This window comes from Podarcis pityusensis (assembly GCF_964106645.2).
Source record: "Podarcis pityusensis genome assembly, chromosome: 10".
In the NCBI taxonomy this organism is placed as follows: domain Eukaryota; kingdom Metazoa; phylum Chordata; class Lepidosauria; order Squamata; family Lacertidae; genus Podarcis; species Podarcis pityusensis.
In genome coordinates, this window is record NC_138035.1 from 2,880,672 (window position 1) to 2,894,882 (window position 14,211).

Consider the following 14,211-nt stretch of genomic DNA (forward strand, 5'->3'; position numbering starts at 1 on the left):
GGAGGAGTTTGGATTTGATATCCCGCTTTATCACTACCCGAAGGAGTCTCAAAGCGGCTAACAATCTCCTTTCCCCCACAACAAACACTCTGTGAGGTGAGTGGGGCTGAGAGACTTCAGAGAAGTGTGACTAGCCCAAGGTCACCCAGCAGCTGCATGTGGAGGAGCGGAGACGCGAACCCGGTTCCCCAGATTATGAGTCCACTGCTCTTAACCACTACACCATACTGGCTCATGAGACACAAAGATATATGAAGGTGATGCAGTCAGGGCATCTGATGCCTACCACCCAAGGGTTCCATTGGCAATGGAAAATGAAGCCATCACTCAGTGGCGTAGCGTGGGTTGTCAGCACCCGGGGCAAGGCAAGTAATTTGCGCTCCCTAACCCGTGGATTTTAGTAGGGGCAGAGAGCTGCGAGTGTGAGCGCGCCCCCCCCCCCAGATGTTGCGCCTGGTGCGGCCGGCCCCCCCTGCACCCCCCACGCTACGCCACTGCCATCACTTGCTGGCAGCAGCCAATGGGGGGCCTGTAGAAGATGCAGCTGCCCAGAATCACAGCATCCACAGTGGATGTGCCAAGACCCGAGGACCTCTCCTCCCCATTTCCCTCTCTGGGCAATCCGCAGTCGTGTGACAGAGTTCTTGGGCTTGACCTGCTTCTTGTCCTGCCTGCCCCTCCTTTGGAGAAGCTCCCTCATCCCACCCCCGTCTTCATGCCCTCCTTAAGATCTGACCTAAGCTCAGCACACCCCCAGTGGCAAATCCTTTGAGGAAAGATGAAGGGACTGGCAGTGTTGGCCAAGAAAAATGTTGGGTGGGTGGGGGGAGGCTGCAAGACTCTTGGGGAAGCCCAGGTGGGCTCAGTGCAACTTACTCCTGTGTAAGCATTTGTATGACTGGGCTGCTTAAGCGGAACCCAAGACTTGCAAATAATCTCCAGAAAGCTCTCCCAGCAGGGACGCTCAAAAACAGCCTCCTTTGGGATTCAGAGATGCACACTTCTTTCTGAAGTTTTCAGATCCAGCTGAGTTTTCGTGGCACTAAGAACCTGGGACCCATTAGGCAGCTTCAACGTGGATGAGAGCAGGAAGGGCCTGTGCTGCAGTTGAGGGCCAGGGCATCCCTCTGTGGCCCCTTCCTCCTCTCCCTGAGCAAGGCTGTTGACCTGGGCCCAGCCTTGCGAATTTGGCTCAAAGGATGCATTGCCAATAGCCAATAGAGTCTGGGGGGTCTGGAAGGTTGCCAACGTAACTGAGTGTGGAATAGAAGGTTGTTTAGCAAGGTGTTCCGGGAAGGAGATGGCGGAGAAAAGACTGGGATCCATCTTGGGCAGGCTGGCTGAAGGCTGGCTGGGAGAGATGCCTTGGACTCTAAGGCGGCAGTGGTGTAGGGGGCAAGCCCCTCTTGAAATGACCGTGCTGTGAGATCTGGACCCCCTCCGTGCAGGCTGAAGGTGCAAATGGGTGAATAAACCGTATTTCTTGAAGCTATGACAGTCTCTGCCATGTCTCAGGACTCCAAAGGAACCACAGTGCCGGGAACCTCCTGGAGTCTTGCAGAGAGTTGGCACCCGACTTGCGTTACAATACTGAGCAAGAAAGACCATTGGTCCGACAGAGGGGCTTTGCCACACGTCCAGTTGTGCTTGCCCAGAAAGCACTGGCCCCAGGGATTTTCTGCCTTTCCTATCCGAGTGGTTTCCTGTTTGCCACGCTGCTTTCCCCTGGAAAACCAGCTCTTTGGAACTAAATCAGAGGAAATGTCCTCTGGGGAAACCCTGATAGCTGCTTGCTCCGATTCAGCGGCAAAGTTTGGAAGTTTTCCCCAGGAAAACAGAAGTGCAGGTGAGCCCCCAAAGCAAAGGGGTGTCCTCTGCCCCTGTTCTCCAGCAGCTATGCGGCAAGGAGGTTATGACTGCTGACCAATACCTGAAGTAGGCAACATGATGACCATGTACATATGCAATAAACAATATTTTCTAGAATTCCTTCAAACCATAACAAGTCCAAAACGAAATCTTTAGTCTCAAAGTCTCTGAAAATCATTAAATGAAGTGAGGTACCAGACTTTATGGGACACGGGTGGCACTATGGGTTAAACCACAGAGCCTAGGACTTGCCAATCGGAAGGTCGGCGGTTCGAATCCCCATGACGGGGTGAGCTCCCGTTGCTTGGTCCCTGGTCCTGCCAACCTAGCAGTTCGAAAGCACGTCAAAGTGCAAGTAGATAAATAGGTACCCCTCCGGCGGGAAGGTAAACGGCGTTTCTGTGCGCTGCTCTGGTTCGCCAGAAGCGGCTTAGTCATGCTGGCCACATGACCCGGAAGCTGTACGCCGGCTCCCTTGGCCAATAAAGCAAAATGAGCGCCGCAACCCCAGAGTCGTCTGCAACTGGACCTAATGGTCAGGGGTCACTTTACCTTTACCAGACTTTATACAGTGACAGACAAGCTGTGAAGCTTTGTGTCTTCAGCAAATATGATGTCCAACACTGAACTGTGATTCCAGATATAGACGTAGAATTCTTTGTCAGCGTGATGGGAGGATATAGAATTGCTTCATAAACCCATCTTATTTCGAATGAATGTATGGAAATGAAAATATCCAGTGCTGTGGACCACATTATTACATGAGCACTGTTCCACGGGATTGGATATTTTCAGCTACATACATTCTATATGTAGTCTATATATAAAAGATTGTTTATTGCATATGTACATGGTCATCGTGTGGCCCAGACACTGCTGACGTTCTCTTTGCAACACAAAGGGGTCAGTGTGAAAGGAAGCGCAGGTGAGCCCCCAAAGCAAGGCGACTTCCTGTGCCCCTCTTCTCCAGCAGCTATGTGGCAAGGTTGTTAGGACTGCTGACCAATACTGGAGTAAGCCTGCAATTTTTTCAGGGAAAGATCCATTCTTTGTGCCTTGTCTGGGGCTGGAGAGGGATGGGCCCTGGGAATGCACACACCACCCAAGAAAGAAGCTGAGGGGGAGCCCCCAGCTCCTGCCACCCCCCTGCCCAACTTGCATTTCCTCTGCCCCCCTCCCCGTTCCCTAAGAGACACCTACAGCAGAGCAGCTTAGAAAACAGGCTCAGCGCCAGGCACCCGCAGCCAAAAGTGTTCCTCCTTTATGAGTGACATCATAAATACACCCTGCCCCACCCTCTTGCCCGTCTCCCGCCAGCCTCTGGGGTCCCTCCATGGGGTGCCTCCTCCGGGCAGAGAGGGCTGGGGGGGCAGCAGCTGGAAGTGGGGCCCAGAAGCATCCTCTTGCTTTCCGCTTGCCAGGAAGGAACCAGCTCTGCAGACAGTTGGCCGGGTGTGTGTGTGTCTCTGTGTGTGTTCCTTGTGGCTCCAGTCAGAGTCGGCCCAGGACAGAGGGGTCACCGCCATCGGAAGCCCAGTCCAAGCTCAGTCGGCCACTTTCTTGGGTGGCGTTTCAAACAGGGCTGCAATGTCCAGCATCGCCCGGTGGATGTTCTTCCCAAAGCGCTTGGAGTCCTGGGGAAGAAGAGAGAGTTGGGAAAGGGCAGTCAAAATGACCAAGGGGGTGGAGATACTCCCCCGGGTGGAAAGGTTGCAGCATTTGGGACTTTAGCAAGAGAGAGGCGACATGATAGTGAGGAGATTTCACCCCTCCCATATCCAAGAATCTGCTGATATTCTCTGCTGATTCTCCAGAGAGGAGGGGCGGTTTTTGCTCTCTACTTATTCCACTCCAGCCTCACATCAAAGAGAGAGAGAGAGAGAGACTGAGTGTTAGAGAGAGATCGTGTGTATAGATAAGGTTGCTGCTAAGAACAGCTGCAGACACTCAGTGCAGTTCAGCATTTTCATTTAGACCCCATTTAGCTCTATACATAGTTGTGTATTATAGTTGTAGATAGAATAAAGAAGATATTCTACAGAGCTGCTCTCTGAGTCGTTTATGCTCTGCTATACTCTGCTATACACTGCTGTGCGACGACTGTCTTCTTGTGGGAGTGAATCTGGTGCTCACAACTCTGAGCTGTGAGTCCACAGCACTTTGACCTGTTCCTGTGTGGAAGGTGGTCTCTGGAAGTGCTATCCAGCTCGCCTAGCCCAGTCGGGGCTGAAGTAGATGAGTCCAGTTGGTGGCACTGGCTCAAGGGCGATGCTGACAGATAGAGGATTATGTGATTATATTTGGCAAGGAGAAAGAGGGCAGATGGACGTTTTTCTCCCTTGTGGAAGTCCAGCGAAGCTGAACGTTGGACGATTCAGGATGGATAAAAGAACTTCTTCACGCCGCACATTAACTATGGAACTCACTGCTGCAGGAAACAGTGATCCCCCCCCCAGGTTGGATGGCTTTAAAAGAGGATTAGACAAAGTCATGGAGGATCGTAAGGCTATGCTCTGTCTCCGCAGTTGAATCAGGAACTGAAATAACCAGCTGCTGGAAACCAGAAGAGGGGAGAGTCCTCTTGTGTTCGAATCCTGCTTACAAGGTTTCCCATGGGCATCTTGGGTGGCCACTATGAGAACAGGATGCTGGACTCAATGGGCCATTGGCCGAATCCAGCAGACTCTTCTTATGACAAAGGGAGAGAAGGGCCCGTCCTGGCCAACAAAGGGATGCTCAAGGCACTTTCCCAAATGGGCTTCATCCCCATAGCCCCCAGGAGACCCCAACCTCCCTCCCCAGGCACGCTCACCGTCTCAGGGCTGGAGAACTTGCTGGAGACGTGGAAAGTGATCAGGTTCTCTCCAGCAATGATGTAGGAGACGCCATAACCGTCGTCAGCCACCTGCAGGGAGAAGAGGGAGAGGCGCTGAGGCCCACGGCAGAAGTGGGGTGGCCAGTTCCACACCAGAGGGAAAGTGCACTAAAGGCAGGGGGGCAGTAGGGGCTAGTGGCACCGGCAGATGTCAGAGGATGCCTGCATTTCAATGCCAGCTTCCTGGGGTCTATCAACAACAACAACAAATTTATTATTTGTACCCCACCCATCTGACTGGGTTGCTTCCAACATGTATAAAAATATAATAAAACATCACACATTGAAAACCTCCTGATACAAGGCTGCCTTCAGGTGTCTTCTAAAAGTCAGATAGTTCTTTATTTCCTTGAGATCTGGTGGGAGGGCGCCACCACCGAGAAGGCCCTCTGCCTGGTTCCCTGCAACCTCACTTTTCGCAGTGAGGGAACTGCCAGAAGGCCCTCAGCACTGGATCTCAGTGTCCAGGCTGAACAATGGGAGTGGAGACTTTCCTTCGGGTATACTGGGCCTTTGAGGCCATTTAGGGCAGGGGTCAGCAAACTTTATCTTGCCTGGGCCAGATTGGTCCCCCGGAGATCCCTCCATGGGCCGGAGACGATTTTCTGTGTCTGCGCAGACACGATTTTCAGTGTCTGTGCATGCATGGTTTTCAGTGCCGCGGAAGAAAGTCCCCGCGCCGCTCCTGTTTAGCGCAGCACTTGAGCAGGAGGCTTGGTTCGGGGGAGGCTTGTGGGCTGGTCAAACTGGCTGCTGACCCCTGGGTTTAGGGCTTGAAAGGTCAGCCCCCACACTTTGAATTGTGCTTGGAAACGTCCTGGGAGCCAATGAAGTTCTTTCAGGACCGGTGTTATATGGTCTCGGCAGCCGCTCCCAGTCACCAGTCTAGCTGCCGTATTCTGGATTAGTTGTAGTTTCTGGGTCACCTTCAAAGGCCCACGTAGAGCGCATGGCAGGAGTCCAAGTGGGAGATAACCAGAGCATGCACCACTGTGGCAGACAGTCTGCGGGCAGGTAGGGTCTCAGCCTGCGTACCAGAGGAGCTGGCAGACAGCTGCCCTGGACACAGAACTGACCTGCGCCTCCATGGACAGCTGTGAGTCCAGAATGACTCCCAGGCTGCACACCTGGTCCTTCAGGGGCCCCATTCAGGACCAGGGAATCCCCCACACCTGCCTGCCCCCTGTCCCCCAGAAATGGGCCACCCAGGTTTCCCTGGGAATGTCAAGGAGTCAACCTGGAACCTTCTACATGCCAAGCAGATGTTTGAACTACGTCGGCTCTTCCTTTTAAATACCTCCATTGCCCCCCGCTCCCCTCCACCCACCCTGGGGTCCCCAGAAAGCCTTTTCCCATTCTCCCCCTGTCTTTTACACAGCGCCTACTCACTGGGCCGAAGCCCCCTCCTGAGGAGACGTGGTTCGGATTGGCTTCCATGTCGAACATTTTGATCTGCTGCTGGGGGGTCTGGCTGGTGGAGAGGCGCCAGGGCTCAGACAGCACCTACGGGCGGCAGGGCGGGGACAGAGTGAGTGGCGGTTCCACCCCCCACCCACGCCCCTGCAAAAGCACCTGGGTCAGCAGCCTTTGCTGGACGTGCGAGGAGTCGTGGGACGCCAATCGCAGGGAGCCCCTGGCTGCGCATCGAGGCTCAACCTGCCCAGTCCGGGTGGGTGGGGAGGGTGGCCAAAGCCCCAAGCTGCGTCACCTTGGCAAGGAAGGGCGAGTCGACCCCCAGGTAGCGAGAGACCACGTAGAGGCAGAAGAGGTGCCTGTCGATGCCAGACCCCGTCATGGCCAGCCGGTACATGTTCTGGTGCTTCTCAGCTGCCACCTTGAACAGTCGCAGGGACTCGGCCGGCTGCAAGGGGGAATCGGAAAATTATGGAGGAAGTGGGTGGAAGAAAAAGGGTTTTCCTCCCTCTCTCACGACACCAGAACGGGGGACATCAACATTATTTTTTTTCTGGAGTACCACACAGATATATTTTCACGCTTATTATTTGTAGGGATGTGCATAGCAGAGATGTTTATTAGATATTATATTTCCTTTCTCACGCCTGTGAGTTCAGCAGTGCATCCCTTTGCAGCTTAAAAGGGAAGATTTGATAGGCTAGTTTTAGCCTTTTAGTAATTTAGGATGCTTTTAGGCAGACTGTATTTTCCTGGTGCCTATCTAGCAAACACGGCTGTTGGTTTGACTGCATTGTAAATATCCCACAATAATAGTAATAATAATAATAATAATAATAATAATAATAATAAAACAACAACAATAATAAATTAATAGTGTTGACTTGATTTTGGATCGCTTTGCTTTTGGAACGGACATCCGGAACGGATCAAGTTTGAGAACCAAGGTACCACTGCATAATAATATATAACAGGGAGAGAGTGGGAGGGAGGGAGAGAAAGTACAAAAGGGCTTCTGACAGGCAGGAGGGAAGGGGTCAGGATGAGGGCCAACGGGGCGCAGGGAGACCCTCGCAACGATGAAACTCACACTGCACTTTGCGTTGGACATGCTGCGCACGAAGGCTGTGGACTCACTGGTGCAGGATCGAACCGTCTCCGTCCTCCCTTCCCTGAAGAGCCGCGTCATGGAGGCCTCATAGGTGAGGCAGAAGCGACCCTTGTCCTGGAAGAAGAGGCAGTGAGGACGTGGGCTGGGGGTCAGGAGAGGAAGCCAAACCTGACTGCCCCCATCAGGGCCGGATTTCGGTTTGATGAGGTCCTCAGCTACTGAAAGTAATGGGGCCCTTGATATGTCCAGCTGTCCTTTGTCAACAACAAATGGTCACTGTTTTTTGTGTGGAATATATGCTATATGGTAATATATGGACCTAATAGGTATCCCATTTTCACATGTCTCTGTGCAGCCAGTCCATGCAGAATGCAGGCACCCTCTATATAGAAAGCAGCAAACCAGGGATATTTGAAGGCATAGCTGTCAACATTTCCCTTTTTTAAAGGGAAATTCCCTCATTCTGAATAGGATTCCTCACAAGATAAGGGAAAAGTTGACAGCTATCTTTTAGGGAGCAGGCTAGCAGGCGAGGCCCATGACTTACATCATAGGAGCTCACACAAGACAAAACACTGTTGCTGTATGTAGGTTTTATTTTATATGTTTTTAATCTTATATTTTGGAAATGTACATCCAGGGGTTTTTTCCTTTAATTTTCTGGGGGCCCCCAAGAGAGAGGAGCCCTAAGCTATAGCTTGTTTAGCTTATACATAAATCCGGCACTGGCCCCCACGCCCCCAACTTTGCAAGGAACACATCCAGACCCCCATCTTCTCCTAAGCCCCTTCTCAAGGCTTTGTGCACCCTGACACTTCAGGAAACGGCGCCCAGCTAGTGGTCCCGCCCCCATTTTTTTTGGGGGGGGGAATACCACCCCCCTCCGTTCCATAAACTCATCCCTCACACGACTCTATAAAAAGCGTTATTCAGAATAGCAGTTTGCACAGCCCACTTAAGGGAGAACAACAATAAGATTCAACGCGGTAGCAATCAGTTGCACATTTCTTCCAGATCAAAGCTATTTAGTTTAACAAACAAAACTGGTGGACTTTGGTGGGATCTCCAATGTCCATCTAGTCTGACCCCATGCAGTCCAGGTGTCATGGCTGAATAATCCATGATGCAGGGAGGATAAAGAGAGGTTTGTGCCAGGGTGGATTTGATTTAAATCAAATCGATTTAAATCACAATTTAAATCATGATTTAAATCATTAGTCAGCAAGACTTGTTTTAATTTTTTTTTTTTTTTTTTTTTTTTGCAGAAAGACTCATTCTTGCTGGTATAATCATAATATTTACAACCAGATAAAGGTTTCACTTTTGGAATAATAAATTTTCAGAGTAGTTTTTACAGTTATATCAGAAATTACTGATTTGGTTATACTGTTAGAAATACATAGACTGATAATTATTGTGAGGTTTAATAAGTTAACTGTTTATATTTGGACAACTTTTCTGCTGTACTTTATTGGAAGGAGAAAAACAATCATTTCCTTAATAACAATTTAAACAATTTATTTAACTAAAGCAATAACATTATAGCATATGTATCCATGTTTGTTAACTGATGTGGTTAAACAATTAAAAACAACAACTTAGACTGAGTTTTAGCCCACATGAAAAACTTAAAACAAACCCTTACTTCCTGATGAAGAGCCTTTGGACTATCATGTAACTTCAACAGAAAACCTTTAGAAAGGTTTTTCCTCCAAAAGCATTTTATTTTAAAAATCCGATTAATTTTTTAAAAAATTTCGATTTAAATTTTAAAAAAAATATTCATTTTTATCCACCCTGGTTTGTGCACCGCAGCCGTGAAGAAACCCCTGCTTTTGCACGCGGCCAGTTGTGCAAAGGTGAGCGCCGCATCCTGAACGCCCTTGCCCCCGATCCCACCCACCGCCGTTCATTGGGGAGGGGGGATGAGGGGGGGCTTACCCGGAAATGCGCCAGCTGCAGGGCAATCTGGATGAAGCTGTCTGGACTGGTCCGGCACTTCTTGATGCGACCTTTGCCAAACTCCGTGAAGCGGAAGGAGTGGAAATCCACGTCGTCCGCCAGGGTCCTGGCCACGCGGTACGAAAGCTCGATGGCCTGGCTGCACTGCAAGGATAAGCCGGGGGGGTGAGAGCTTGGAGGGAAGCCCCCTACCCTGCCCCACGCTCTCGAGGGTGAGGAGGGGGCGCAACACCTCTCGGTCGGGAGCCAGAGAGCAGCATGGGCCGTGTGGCCCTGCAGATGTTCCGCACAGCGTCTGGCACTCCGCCGAGGCAAAAAATGGGGGTGCTGTTAACGGAGAAATCTGAGGGCTCCCCTGGACAAAAAACAAGGACACCAGCCAGGAACACCAGAGCAAAACAGCAGCCAGCAGGCTTGGTCTTGATTGAAGACTATCGCGACAGGACTCCCACCTGCCACCAGGTGGAACAAAATGGAAGCCCCGAACAAAAGAGAGCCCAAACTTTTATTAGCTGCTAATCCCCATATTAAGGGACGCGGGTGGCGCTGTGGGTTAAACCACAGAGCCTAGGACTTGCCGATCAGAAGGTTGGCGGTTCAAATCCCCGCGATGGGGTGAGCTCCCGTTGCTCGGTCCCTGCTCCTGCCCACCTAGCAGTTCCAAAGCACGTCAAAGTGCAAGTAGATAAATAGGTACCGCTCCGGCGGGAAGGTAAACGGCGTTTCCGTGCGCTGCTCTGGTTAGCCAGAAGCGGTTTAGTTATGCTGGCCACATGACCTGGAAGCTGTACGCCGGCTCCCTTGGCCAAGAAAGAGAGATGAGTGCCGCAACCCCAGAGTCGGTCACAACTGGACCTCATGGTCAGGGGTCCTTTTACCCTTTACCTTTAATCCCCATGTTACGGCCCCCAAACGACATCACTAATACATCATGGTTAATCATGAAAGGGGAGGTCTGGTGGCCGTAATCTGAGCATCCTGGACCCTGCCCCATGGTTCTTCTTGCTCTCCACCAAACACCCATCAAGTGTAACAAAAGAGACATTTACATTTCCCTGTTTCCCAGCCAAGTTCATCACACCCTTTTGTCTTCATCTGGGTTTGTTATTTCTGGAATGGCTACCTGTCTGGCACTCGGGTATCAGGATGCCAGGGATTATCACTCAGGCAGAGGGGCTGCTGAGTAGCTGAGCTCACATGTCTATATGAATTTCTGAAGTTTTCCCAGTGAGCCAGTACATAGAGACATCTATCAGTGAATTCTTACATTTGGTATTGTGCAGCAAAGGCCCTCTGAATAGATAGGAAGAAACTTTGATGAAGTGTTTTGTAGAGACAAATCAAAAAAGTCAGAAAAGTGATTGTGCTGGTTTTTGGTAGTGGGCTGCATGTGCATGATATCTGCTGGAGGGGCAACCCCCCAACCTATACATAAATTCCTGCAACAGTGCAAAGCCTACCTCCTCAGAAATGTCCCACGTCAAGCGCTGTGGCATGGGGAGGTCTGTGTTGGGCACCCCGTGGCAATGTCCACTGCTGCAGTATCCCAGCTGGAACTCATCTGTGGCCAGCATGAACTGGGGAGGAAGGCAGAAAGGATGAGAGCTGGGCGGGGGGGGGGGTAGAGAAGTTCCTATAGAACAGGCACCCCCAAACCTGGTCCTCCAGATGTTCCTATCATCCCTGGCCACTGGCCCTGTTAGCTAGGGATGATGGGAGTTGTAGTCCCAAAACATAGTCCCTTATGTTTCCCTCCCCTTATGGTCTTGATTGAGGCTGCATTTTAAATTGCATTTTAACCTGTATTTTAAATTGGGTTTTTTTTTCTCTCCCCCCCCCCCTTTCCCCCTATTATGTTTTTACTGTGATTTTATTGGTGTTAGCCACCCTGAGCCTGGCTCCGGCCAGGGAGGGGGGAAAATAAATAAAATTTATTATTATTATAAAACACCTGGAGAGCCGAGTTTGGGGGTGCCTGCTATAGAATCACAGAACTGCACAGTTGGAGGGGGCACCCAAGGGTCATCCAGCCCAACCCGCTGCAACGCAACAACCCTCTCGCACAGTTGTTCGCATGGGGGAGTAAAAAAGGAGGGACTCCTCCCTGCCTGCCTCTCACCTCCCAGAGGTGCCCCATGATGGGTGCGTCGGCCCACGAGTGTTCAGCATTGGCACCCAGCTTGCCATTGCGATATACCACCAGCGTGAAGGACTTGTCAAACCACCTGCAGTGAGAACAACAACTTGAGTTAGAACGGGCCAAGGCTGGGGCAAGCCAGGCAGCCACAAGCAGGGCCGGATTGAGGTTGGATGACACTCTCAGCCACTGAAGGCAATGGGGCCCTTGATATCTCCCGCTGTCCTTCATCAACAACAAATTGTAGCTGTTTTTTTCTGTGTTGAATGTATGCTCTATGGTCACTGATGGACCTCATAGGTATCTCAAGCCATTTGCACATGACGAAACATGTATTTTAACAAAGTGATTGTTGAACTGAAATACAATTAAGAAGAAGTCTATTAATAGTGAAATAATTATTAAGCTCTAACTTAACATGATTTTTTTTTATTCATAACAAACTTAATAATGCAAACACATTGGCATTTGACAATAACAAAAGTTCCTTTAGAAACACAATTTACAAAGACTCATAATCTAGTCTCTAGAAACTTGCCATAACGTGAAATAATAATAGGTGTAAATATATGATGCAAATAATTAAAATATCCCTCCGGATGCGGCCCAATCGCCTTCTCAATCCGGCCCCCGGACGGTCTGGGAATCAGCGTGTTTTTAGATGAGTAGAATGTGTCCTTTTATTTAAAATGCATCTCTGGGTTATTTGTGGGGCATAGGAATTCATTCTTTCCCCCCTCAAAATATAGTCCAGCCCCCCACAAGGTCTGAGGGACAGTGGACCGGCCCTCTGCCGAAAAAGGTTGCTGACCCCTGCACTATAAGAAGGCAGAGGTGCGATAGCCTTAGGAACACAGAGGAAGCCCAGGAAGATAAAGAAACACAGCAGCCAGTTGTGGGAGCACCTGCCGCTCCCCTGAGCAGCTGGCACCTGGAACAGGTGAGATCCCTCAGAGCAGCAGGCAGGCAGGTGTGTGTGCTGGGCTGCCCAAAGAGCTCTTTTCTTCCCTGCTTGTCAGAGGAGGGGCATTTATGGGCTCTGGGCAATTAACCGGGAGCAGAAGCGTCACACCAGGTGCCCAACGGCTGCCCCAGGCGACTCGTGGAAGCGAGCCAAGCCACGCCTGCACATCCCTACCCCAAAGGAATTCAAGAGCGAGTAATCATGGATCAGGAGTGAGGACTAGGCATATGCACGATATTGTTTTAAACCGATATTTGGAGAAAATCATGATAATAGTTGTTGTTTTAAAAAGAGCTGGCAATTTATCGTGAATCAAGTGTGGTATTGGAAAATCTGGGGGCAGTCTATGCTTCGCCCTTGCTAAATCTGCCCAGACTCTTTCCTGCCACCTGCAGGCAGAGAATCACCAGAACTGGCCGTGGCTTAAATGACTGAGAAAACACAAGCAGTGTTTCCAGTTTCCCCTGCCTACGGCTGCAAATCTCAAGAGCTGGCTAGCAAAAAAAGTCAGAATCTCTCTGCAGCCAGTGGCCAGAGGTTGCTTAAGAATGCAGGTCCGTTCCTAGCAGTGCCAGATTTACATATAAGCTAAACAAGCTATAGCTTAGGGCCCCGCTCTCTTGGGAGCCCCCCAAAAATTTAAAGGAGAAAAAAACTGGATGTACATTTCCAAAATATAAGATAAAAAACCAATAAAATAAAACCTACAGACAGCAACAGTGTTCTGTATTGTGTAGGCTCCTATGATGTAAGTCATGGGCCCCGCCTGCTAGCCTGCTCCCTAAAATATCACTGATATTGACTACAAAACAGTAGTCAATATCTGGAATCACTGTTCCGTGTTGGACATCATATTTGCTGAATACACAAAGCTTCACAGCTTGTCTTTCATCCTACACAGTCTGGGACCTTGCTTCATTTAAAGATTTTCAGAGACTTTGAGCCTAAAGATTTCATTTTGTACTTGTTATGGTTTGAAGGAATTCTATAAAGATTGTCTATTGTGTATGTATATGGTCATTGTGTTGCCTAGACCTTGCTGAAGAATATGTAGAAAGCACAGTAAGGTGAATCGGAGGTCAAAAGTGTGTGTGGAGTTAGAAGCTTTGTTGTTAGTGTGTCTGCAGTTGTTACTGACGTACTGTTCTTTTTCTTTCGTTTGTGCTGTTTTATGTAAACTGTTTTGCTATATACAGTGGACTCTCGGGTTGTGAACGTGATCCATGCGGGAGGGACGTTCGCAACCCGCAGCGCTGCATCTACACACACGTGGGTTGCAATTCGGCGCTTCTGCGCATGCACAAAGTGCGATTTAGTGCTTCTGCGCATGCGCGACCGCCGTAACTCGGAAGTAACCCGTTCCGGTACTTCCGGGTTTCTGTGGGTCTGTAACCCAAAAAAACGCAACCTGAAGCATCTGTAACCCAAGGTATGACTCTCTCTCTCTCTCTCTCTCTCTCTCTCTCTCTCTCTCTGTGTGTGTGTGTGTGCAGTGGTACCTCGGGTTAAGTATTTAATTTGTTCCGGATTTAACCTGAAACTGTTCTTAACCTGAAGCACCACTTTAGCTAATGGGGCCTCCTGCTGCTGCCGTGCCGCCGGAGCATGATTTCTGTTCTTATCCTGAAGCAAAGTTCTTAACCTGAAGCACTATTTCTGGGTTAGTGGAGTGTGTAACCTGAAGCATATGTACCTGAAGCGTATGTAACCCGAGGTACCACTGTACATAGGTAAAGGTAATTTAGAGAAAATAATAATAGTAATAAAAAGATATACAGTGGTGCCTCGCAAGACGAAATTAATCCGTTCCGCGAGTGTCTTCATCTAGCGGTTTTTTTGTCTTGCGAAGCAACCCTATTAGCGGCTTAGCGGATTAGCGC

General features: G+C 49.8%; 1 protein-coding gene across 4 annotated transcripts in view; it reads right to left on the reverse strand.

Annotated features, from left to right (window-relative positions):
- Positions 1 to 3,110: 3,110 nt before the first annotated feature.
- The window catches only part of CPT1B (carnitine palmitoyltransferase 1B), a 46,182-nt gene continuing 35,081 nt past the window's right edge, over positions 3,111 to 14,211 (reverse strand). For all 4 annotated transcript variants that reach the window (XM_081022780.1, XM_081022778.1, XM_081022777.1 and 1 more), the window contains exons 12-19: positions 11,350 to 11,455; positions 10,691 to 10,807; positions 9,210 to 9,374; positions 7,248 to 7,382; positions 6,453 to 6,605; positions 6,134 to 6,247; positions 4,682 to 4,774; positions 3,111 to 3,503 (exon numbers count right to left, since the gene is read on the reverse strand). In XM_081022780.1, coding sequence (XP_080878906.1) covers positions 3,414 to 3,503; positions 4,682 to 4,774; positions 6,134 to 6,247; positions 6,453 to 6,605; positions 7,248 to 7,382; positions 9,210 to 9,374; positions 10,691 to 10,807; positions 11,350 to 11,455 — 973 coding nt within the window. In that variant the 3' untranslated portion in view covers positions 3,111 to 3,413. The remainder of the gene's footprint in view (positions 3,504 to 4,681; positions 4,775 to 6,133; positions 6,248 to 6,452; positions 6,606 to 7,247; positions 7,383 to 9,209; positions 9,375 to 10,690; positions 10,808 to 11,349; positions 11,456 to 14,211) is intronic.